At 32.7% G+C, this 10167-nt stretch overlaps 1 protein-coding gene across 3 annotated transcripts; it reads left to right on the top strand.

Annotated features, from left to right (window-relative positions):
• The first annotated feature begins 4539 nt into the window (after window positions 1–4539).
• LOC7457118 (transcription factor TGA1) lies at window positions 4540–10098 on the top strand. Of its 3 annotated transcripts, XM_024605182.2 has the most exons (9): window positions 4540–4733; window positions 5347–6018; window positions 6149–6494; window positions 6589–6663; window positions 7169–7228; window positions 7325–7466; window positions 8121–8392; window positions 9075–9302; window positions 9585–10098. In XM_024605182.2, the coding sequence occupies exons 3-9, from the start codon at window positions 6303–6305 to the stop codon at window positions 9732–9734; spliced, it is 1119 nt and encodes a 372-aa protein (XP_024460950.1). In that variant the 5' UTR covers window positions 4540–4733; window positions 5347–6018; window positions 6149–6302; the 3' UTR covers window positions 9735–10098. The 3 variants fall into 3 exon arrangements, with proteins under 3 accessions (XP_024460950.1, XP_024460951.1, XP_002310002.3); XM_024605183.2 differs by lacking the exon at window positions 5347–6018 and having other exon boundaries at window positions 6162–6494; XM_002309966.4 differs by lacking the exon at window positions 5347–6018.
• Window positions 10099–10167: the final 69 nt, after the last annotated feature.

Genomic DNA, 10167 nt, shown 5'->3' with positions numbered 1-10167 from the left:
AAATTAAAAACTATATATATATTAATAAATAAATAAAAAGTCATTAATAAAAAATAAAAATAAAAATAAAAAATTGAGAGTTGAAAATAGACCAAGATATTTGGTCTTACAACTCAGATATTTGAGATAGTTTTGTTTAAAGACTTTGTTCACAAAAATTATTTTTTTTATTTAATTAAATCATAATAAAAATAGATATGCATGAAATTGATTAAATAAATAAAAAACAAAAAATTATTATGCAAGGTTACACATATTAAAAATATTGTCCAAAAAAATATATTTTTTTATTTTTAATATAAATTCCATTTATATATAAAACATAAAAAATAAAGATAAATAAGAACAATCTCTCAAAAAATTAAATACATACAAAATAATTAAAAGATAGCTACTATTTAAAAGAGTCTACATAAACAAAATAAATGATAAAAAGAGTATTTTGAAAATATAAATATATAAAAGGAATTAATTAAAAAAACATTGAAAAAAAAAAAAAAAGGTCAGGCGCTGCCTATCTAGTTAGGATTTGCGTGCTTGGGCACTTAATTTTTATTTTTGACGGGACGAATGACAATTTTTTTGAAACAAAATCAGACGACACATCATCTGATATTGTCTAATTTCCAGCCACTATGGTGGCCGGAAAAACGAGAAATAATGTTTTTGACCCAAAAACCGATCTTTCAACTCATTGAACCAAAACACCTAGAAAATATCTTAGGTAACTTGATAAACTTATTTATGGCATAAAAAAAAACCCCACAAAACCATTCCAAAACCCTAAATAAAAAATCTTACCAAGTTTAGATATGTTTTTCTAGGAAATTTCAAGAAAAAAAAACTAATGTAAACTCTCTTCATAGAAAACCTTAGTATGTTTTTTTTGCAGAAATCGGTGTCAACATAAATTTTCTTTCTCTAACGTCAGATTACAATAACTTTCTCTCACATCTCTCTAACCAATGTTCAAAAAAATAAAAAAAATAAAATTTTAAACTAAAATTGATTTTGTCCTTAAATTTTGAAAAAACTAAAAGGACTCAATATTTATAATTTGAAAAGAATGAGGACTACAATAAACATTTTACTTAAATTTTGTTAAAGTCACTAATTTTCTTTGTATTTTAAACTTTAATTCTCAGTCCTTCCATTCAATTATTGTCCAACAAATTAGCCTATAATTTGGTACCATTAAAGTCAAATTAAAAAAAACAAAACAAAAAAAACACTGTACCATGGAAGGGGATACAAGATGTATTTTGCACGGTAGATTAATAATTAATAATTAATAATATCATCTAATCCAATTGTAGCCGTTCTTATGCCACTACAGGAAAACAAATCCTACTCGCAAAAAACATAGCGCGTGTTACCACGTTGTAACCAAACAGATACTCTCGGCTGATCCCCATTCCCGCAATAACAATCTCACTCTGATCCCCTGGCTCACGCTCTTCACATGCCCGTGTAAACCACTCAAAACTCAAATCTCAAAATTTGAAGTTCTATTGCAATATAACTTGTCGTATAAGATAAAAAGAACTTGTTCGATTTGCTTGAAATACTCACCGGAAAATGACGTTAGACACAAACGCAGCAGAGGTGTGCAGGGTGCAAAAGTTTTTTTGTTAAAATAATTTTCGTTTAGAAATATATTAAAATAATATATATTTTTTTATTTTTAAAATTTATTTTTAACATTAATATATTAAAATGATATAAATTTTTTTAAAAAAATTAATTTAAAATAAAAAAATCAAATTTAACTGAAAAACAGTTGCGCAGTATTCCTGAACAAGATACCTTCGAGGGGGAGCATTGATAGATCCTCTGGTGCGCACATTAGCGGTGGTGGAAACGCCTGTGTAAACTTTGACTCCCTGTAGCCATGATGAGCCAATAAAACCAAGACAAAATAAAATAATATCAAGAACTCAATAATTAACAATATTTTTTTAATATATGTTGTTTGTGGTCTAGATTGATCATTCCTAATAATAAAATCCCTCTCTTTTACTTCTCCCTCTGGAATGTACCGTTGAAAATACATTTCTCCGACCTCACCCTTTTGATGTAATCTAAATAAAAGTACAATTTAAAATTAAATTTTTTAGTTTTGTAATTAAAATTTAAATAAATTCATGGACCATCCTTTATTAATTGAGACCAAATACACATCTTCTTCGTGGTTATCACAGATAATACCATCACCAAAAAAATATTTCTTTCCTTCTGTTTTTTTTCCTTAATTTGATAGAATTTGAAACATGGACCGATGTTTAACTTCACTAAAAAATCAGGTATTTAAAATAATTTTTTTTAGATAAAAAGTTATGGGTCATTTACCAATCTAACATAATTTGGTAAAATTTTGAGAATTTAGCATAAGATAAAAAAATATATTACGGAAATAACACACTTTCACATGACCACTAATTGCAGTTTTATTAATAAACTATTAATAGAAATAGTAGTTGTATTAAATAACAATTAAAGACAATAACTGTTTATTAATACATAAACGCTAATGTGAATACCGGTCGGTTATGACATAACATAATTTTATCTTAAACCCATGTAAGTACCATTAACATTAAAGAGCATGAACACATTGTAATTGAACAAATATTTGGTTTGAAGGATGAAATTAATATTCAAGTGAATGTGCAATATATTATTGATTAACATTATTCATTAAATCATCTCTAGTTCTAAAAGTTTGTCAAACTACTAAATCTACATCACTAGCTAAATTTCTATGATAAATAGACCAATTATTATAAACCATATCATCAACTTCAGTATCATAACCAAATTCTAGAACATGAGGCTTCATCATCTTAGCATCATCTGATGTTTCAACTAAACTATGACACCCTCATCTTCATTATAACTAGGTTTGTAGGAGTCATACTTATATTGATAACAATATGTAGTTTTAATTATATTTTCATCACAAATTCCCATAATTCTATCTTCTAATATCCTAAACATACCAATAACAATTAAATGTGATGATTATCTAATTGGTTGAGCAGATATAGGTATAGATACAATAGTATCTCCGTGCTTTATATTATATGAGCTTCTAAGTTTAAGTCAATTACTCACATACAATTCAATCATGTTCGTTTCACTTTGGACAAACAATTCCCTCACATTTTTAAAATTCACATCACATGCAATCGGTATAGAAAAATACTGATTTTTCTCAACAAGACACTTACAAGTGATAGCTATTTCAACATCATTATAATTCAATCCAGGTCTTCCATATATAACTTGTTTGGTATTTTTAAATGACATGCCTCTAGTAACATTCAAGAACATAATACTTCCATTAAGTTATACTATTATTCGTACAATGAACAATAATATCATCATAATGACACAATATAAAGAAGTTGGAAGACATACTCTATAAAATAAGAATACTCATTTCATCAAAACAATTTATCTCATAATTCAACATAAACCTTAATTGCTATTATTTTGACCTTAATAATATCAATGAAAACATATCTAATTACACCAATTAAAACCTAAACAATCTCAATTGAAATAAAATCCTCAATTATGATAATTTTTACCAAAATTCAATGCAAACTCTATTTATTATGATTTCAACCATAACTTTATTAATAACATCAATTAATTGAAAAATTACCTAATTGCATCAATTAAAACAAAATTTATCTCAATTCAAACAAAATTATCACATATGACAACTAACCCAAAAATCATTTCAAACCCTAATTTATCTAATTCAAACTAATTGATTCCATAAATAATATCAATGGCATAAAAACACACATAATTGCATCGCTCAAAACCTAAAATTATATCAACATCAACATCAACAAAATACTCAATTATCAACACACAATGCAAATAATCATAAATTAAAACTTAAAATTTCTCAATTCAATAACGAAACCCATAAAACTACGAGACAATGCAATTATTTTACCTTGATTTTTTAATAACTAGTGGCGGTTCCACTAGTTGTCACGACAGGGAGGCTGTTTATCAAGTTTAGGACGACAATTTTTTTAAAAAAAGAATAATAGAAAGACTCGTGGAGATAAGGGAAAGATGATTTTGATGTTTTAATGGAGGATTGAAACTGTTTTCAGTGATTAAAGGTTGTTTTTGTGGTGATCTTTTTAGTTTTTATGTTTTTTTTAAGGAGGTGGGACAATGAACAACAAATAAGTACTTAAATACTCATCGTAAACACGATTCATAATCATGATTGTATTGATATTTGAATCATGGTTTTGTTTAAAACAATAATAGTTATGTTAAACTATGCTATTTCCCAAAGGTTTTTTAAACAATATCATTTCCCTCAAATTTTACTCTAACTGCGACGTTTTTCATAAAAATTCAAAAGTTGTAGAGTATATCTTCTTTAAAATTTAAATACAATATATTTAATTCCATACGTATAAAAAAAATATAAAAAAGAAAAAGAAAGAAAATAAAAAAATGAATATAGAACACTATTGAAGAGAAGAGAGTCTCTTTTAAGCTGTCTTATTGTCATTCGATTCTTGTTGCTAATGATGATGGGACTGGTGGTTTTGAGAGAATTACTGCAACAAATTCTATTACTTCTTCTCTTTGGATTTCACTTCAGAAAATTTCCAAAAATTGCCTCTAGCCCTACTTCTTGCAGTTGCAGAGGCGGGAAAGTTTCTTTCATGTTGCTTTGATTTGAAAAAAAGGTCTGTTTTTTCCTTTGCTTTCTTTTGGTTTGTTTTCGAGGGAGTCTGTTTGGTTATTGAGAAAGTTGAAAAGGGCTCGACAAAGATAAGGAAATCTAATATTTTTCAAGCTGTTCTGTTCAAGTCTAGCTTAGCTAGGAGAATTCAAGTGTTCTAAAGCTGATACTATATTACTATATACATATGTATGTATGTATGTATATATGTATGTATGTATGTATTTTTTATGAACTAATTGTATGTGTTTTGTTTTGTTTTCTTTTGCAATGTTTTCTTATGGACAAAAGTCTTACTCGTGTGATGATTATATGTTTGACATGATATTGTTTTGAATTGTTTGCTGATTAGAAGATGTTGAAGAGTTGAGTTATGCTTATGGTGATGAGATTTGAGAATCATTGATTGACGTGGAAGAGGGGCTCTTTTTGATGTCCTAAAATTTTTGAGTGTTTGAATATGTTCTGCTTTCCTTTGGATTTTCTTTTTAAGCCATTGAAAGTGAGTTTCTTCCAAGTTTCTGGCCTGGATGGAAGCCAAAATTGATGTATGATTGCTTTTCTCTGTGAGGAAAACAAGCTGTTCTGCTGCCAACCTTTCCTTTTTATGATTGCAGTTGTGCTGCTTCGGTCTGAAAACAAGTTGTTTGTCAATTAGTTTTGGCTTTCGAGAGTTGTAATTCTCATCTGTAACTGTGAGATACTCTTTAAAGTTGATGGTAGGAAAAGCTTCAGGAGATGTTTTGGATCACAGAGTTACTCTAGTTTTCCTCTGTTTTCACTTATGTGCAATCCATTTATCACTATTGTCGACAAAGACTCAACAATCTAGTTGACCTCTTGCTCTCTTCTCTGGCGGCAATGATTAAAGATACCACATGTTTGGAGATTTCCTACCACAATAGCAAACCACGCATGTAGGACCGGTTCCACCATAAGCACGTTAAGTGAGACAAGCAAACAGTAGATCCAAAAATGGTGGTATAGGAATGAGCCGAGACACAAGAAGAATGAAATAAAAAAAGGGGGGCGGGGGGGTGTTCATGCTTGGTAGTCTCTCTCCATGTGAAGGTTTTGTGAGTGTTTTGATAGAGCACATTCACAGACTTTTCGTGGCTGTGGAATGCCTTTCAGGGGAAGTGTCAGTGGCTTGTGCACTTCCATTAATCTAAGATTCTTCTTTATCTGCCATGAATGTGCATTTACTTTTGCCTCCCTAGGGTTCAAATGGTACCAGAAAGTCATGAATAGTGATTTGCAGTAAGATATTAGTCTCTGATACCAGATTGGTATAGTTGGGATCTCATGTACTTGCTTCACTTTTTTTTTCCCTTTAGTTTTCTGCTGTTTGGCACTTCCACTTTGTCATTTTGATTTATATTTGTCAGTCGCTGTCTTATTGTGTTTTTCTTTACTCAGTTCTGTTTCGTAGCCTTAATGTGAAGACTTCTTGTCCCAACTTCTGAAACTCTTCCATTGACAACTGAACTCAAGCGTCTCCTATTATTTTCATCTCCGCATTTATGCATTTATGCCAAGAGCCTATTGATCTGCCTCCCCAATTTAAAGGAGAATGAATTCCACATCCACTCAGTTTGTCACCCCCGGAAGGATGGGCATCTATGACCCTATGCATCAGATTGGTATGTGGGGAGAAAATTTTAAGAGTAATGGAAATCCTAATACTTCAACAATGTTCATAGCTGGTAATCCAAATGCGTCTGCATCGATGATTATAGCACCAGACACAAAGCTAGACAATCAGGTGAAAATTGTTGGAAGCTCACTCTTAGTTCTAATATCTGGTTTTACTTTCGGATTTACAAGCTGATGCATATTTTTTATTTATTTGTTTTTAGTCAGAGGATACTTCACAGGGTACTCTTGGACATTCTAACAAGTATGACCAAGAAGCATCTAAACCTGCTGATAAGGTAAAGTCTGATAATGATGCTGGCTGTGGACCTCTCTCTCTCTCTCTCTATCTATCTATCTATCTACACACACACATGCGCACGCTGGTTTACTTCCATAACAAATAATCGTAAAGTTATCATATATAGATATGGATTTCTAGTTCTGCTAAACTATGTTGGATGTCTTTTATCTCTTGATTGTCATGTCTTGTATCTCTTCTTTCTCCATTGAAGTCTTACTTTAGTCTTGTTATAGTTTCGGTCACTATTTAATTGAGATTGTCAAGATATTAACACTGAAATAATATGATATGTTTGACAGTGTGACCTTTTCCATATTTAGATCATTTCATCCATAGATCTTTAGAATCTGTTGTTTTCTGTCTATTGATACAAATATGTTCATCATCCCAATAGTTTCAACCACAAGCTTCTCTTATGACAACAAAAAAATTAACCTTGAGAGTTCTTTCTGAAAAAATATGAATACTTGCTTCGTAACTATACATGTGAATGCTTACAGGTACAAAGACGTCTTGCACAAAATCGCGAGGCTGCTCGTAAAAGCCGTTTGCGGAAGAAGGTAGGAAGGACTATGCACCATGCATTAAAAACTGCTGGCCTACAAGCAATAAGAGGTTTTATTGTTACTAAATGTGATTTTAATTTTTATTTACAGGCTTATGTTCAGCAGTTAGAATCAAGTCGTGTGAAGCTCATTCAGTTGGAGCAGGAGCTTGACAGAGCTAGACAACAGGGCCTGTATATAGGTGGTGGAGTAGATGCTAGTCAGCTAGGTTTTGGAGGACCTACAAACTCAGGTATGTCTGCCAAAGTACTCTATTACTTTTTGTTCTGCTGCCGAACTCCCAGATGGTGGTCTATCAAGTTTGAATTACATGTCTCTCTCACTTTGCAGTGGGCATTGTCAAATGTTTCATGCCATAGACCTTTAAGTTATTCTTAAAAGTTAATGGTTCACTTTATTTTCTATATGAGCTGTCTTTTTATTTTTTATTTTTGTCTCCAAGTTAGTCGTTCTCTCAGTTTGATTCTTGCTAGAGAATGACAAAATTATAAAAGAAGATAGGGGGTTAGTTGAAAAATTTTCAGTTTGCTTGAGCTCATTTGAGCACCGGAGACCATCCAAAGTAGAAGCGATTTGTTGCATTATTTAATTCATATACTTGTAACTCGATCTTCATGCACTACTATTATGTATAATGTTTAAACAATGATTAAGCACTTCAATGGCAAATAAAAGGTGAACTGCTGTCCCCTTTATTGGCTGACATTCCCGAAATTAGCACTTAAAATATGGTCCTAAGAGGTTGCCGTCGATACATGACTCTCACCTGAAAAATGCCTGTATTTTCTCTTTTAATTTCTTGACATTTTACTTCTTGTGGTTTAACTTTAATCTTGTTCGTTCACATTTATCTATCAACCATATGCTGACTCTGAGGATTCTGTAGGGATTGCAACTTTTGAGATGGAGTATGCGCACTGGTTGGAGGAGCAAAACAGACATATTTGTGATATGAGGACTGCTTTAAACGCTCATATAAGTGACGTAGAGCTCCGCATACGTGTAGAGAGTGACATGAGCCACTATTTCGAACTTTTTCGCCTGAAAGCAACTGCAGCAAAAGCTGATGTTTTCTATGTGATGTCTGGCTTGTGGAAATCGTCGGCAGAAAGGTTTTTCTTGTGGATTGGAGGGTTTCGCCCTTCAGAGCTTCTTAAGGTGATGAATTAGTTATTTAAAATTATCAATTGAAGGTTATATATGGGGGTGCCTTTGAACTTATGAAATACCTCATTTTGATCTCACCACCTTGCCAAGGTGGGTAAACTTGATCTAAAACTTTGACAACTTATCACTGCATTCCAGTCTGCGCTGATGCTCGGCTTGGTGTGTTAAATTTCTTTCACGTCGAGCATTATGCTGGCAATTGTTAAAGTGCGTGACATATTGCCAGTCTGGTTTATTAATTATACAGTTGGTTTTTGGTTATTGTCTACTTTGCTGTAAATATGGTTATGGCCCTTGTTACTCCAAAACTGTGGTTATTGTGTTGTCTTGCACATAATAGCCAGCAAGTCTTGTCTAGTCATGTAAAGCGCAAATATTTATACAGTGATAATTCATTTGGAGGGTTCTGCTATTGGTATAGAGTCATGCTGATTGCATGTGGTCGTTAATAGAGCATTTCTCACTTCCTAGACGTAAGTATCGGCACCAACACATGTTATAGATTAGCATCTTATCATTTGGTTCATACGATTAATAAGTTCTTAGATCATTCAAATAGTTGCTTCATTGACTCAAGTATTCATTTTATTCTGTGTTTCTGGACTTTCTGTCATATTTTCTATTCCGACCCAGTTTCTTCTGAGATATATTCACAAATTTATGTTGATTACAGATTCTCGTGCCTTGCATGGAGCCCTTGACAGAACAGCAACTTATGGATGTTCTTAATCTTAGACAATCATGCCAGCAAGCTGAAGATGCTCTTTCACAAGGTTTGGAAAAACTCCAGCAAAATGTAGCAGAGACTGTGGCAGCTGGTAAGTTGGGTGAAGCAAGTTACTCGCATCATATGGAAACTGCAATGGAGAAGTTAGAAGCTCTGGCCCGCTTTGTGCAGCAGGTCTTATAATGCACCTTCTCTTTGCATTCTCGAATGGTTTTAGTCTAAGTTCTTAGGCATGTGCACTCATAACACATACACAATCGATGAAGTAATCACTTCAATTTCAGAGGAAAAGGCATTTTTAACTTGCATTAAAGCATATTAGTGGGTGATATCCAAGTTTTCGCTAGCATTTAGGTCAAAATTGGTTGTGCTTGAAGTTATGCTCCCCAGCTTTCTGAATGAGGTCAATCAGCTGGGCTTGTTGATATATCTAACATCAACTCTTTGTTTTAACAGGCAGACCATATACGCCAGGAAACTTTGCAGCAGATGTCTCGTATCTTAACAACACGTCAGGCAGCTCGAGGGCTGCTTGCCTTAGGAGAATACTTCCAACGGCTTCGGGCTCTGAGTTCACTTTGGGCAACCCCACGTGAGCCTGCCTAGCTTCATATTAGGACCCTATAGCTGGTCAAGATCTCAAGGAGATAATCATCACTGGAGCCATACTCAGAAAGAAAAAGGGCGTCTTAGGGTAATGATGTAATCTTATGTAGACAATTCAAGCTGCTGACATTTTTCAAGCAGCCTCCTACAACTGGAAAGTTTTAGATATAAATAGCCATTCTATCAAGAGGAAGCTTGTGGTTAAATCAATTTTCAGTGCTGCTACTGTCTTGCCATCAAATGATATATCACGTTGAGTCTGCATATGAAACTTTGTCATGTAAATTGTAGTCTACTTGTGTTTGTATTTTTGTTCTGCCTTGTACATAAATCGTGAGAATTGGAAACTATTTGTTGCCTCCCATCTCCCTTGCTTATACTGAAATGGTCAATGTAGGCTAGGAAAACCCTACCTGACAATGAACTCTAGGTC

The sequence above is a fragment of the Populus trichocarpa genome, chromosome 7 (genome assembly GCF_000002775.5).
Source record: "Populus trichocarpa isolate Nisqually-1 chromosome 7, P.trichocarpa_v4.1, whole genome shotgun sequence".
NCBI lineage: Eukaryota > Viridiplantae > Streptophyta > Magnoliopsida > Malpighiales > Salicaceae > Populus > Populus trichocarpa.
Note: the sequence above shows the minus strand (reverse complement) of the source record. Positions and strands in the feature narration are given on the sequence as shown.

Excerpts from the sequence above, each read along its gene's own strand:
- LOC7457118 (XM_024605183.2), top strand. The coding sequence starts at position 6,303 with ATGAATTCCACATCCACTCAGTTTGTCACCCCCGGAAGGATGGGCATC. Across the intron at positions 6,664-7,168 it reads CATCTAAACCTGCTGATAAG|GTACAAAGACGTCTTGCACA; the intron begins GTAAAGTCTGAT and ends GAATGCTTACAG. Across the intron at positions 7,229-7,324 it reads AAAGCCGTTTGCGGAAGAAG|GCTTATGTTCAGCAGTTAGA; the intron begins GTAGGAAGGACT and ends TTTTATTTACAG.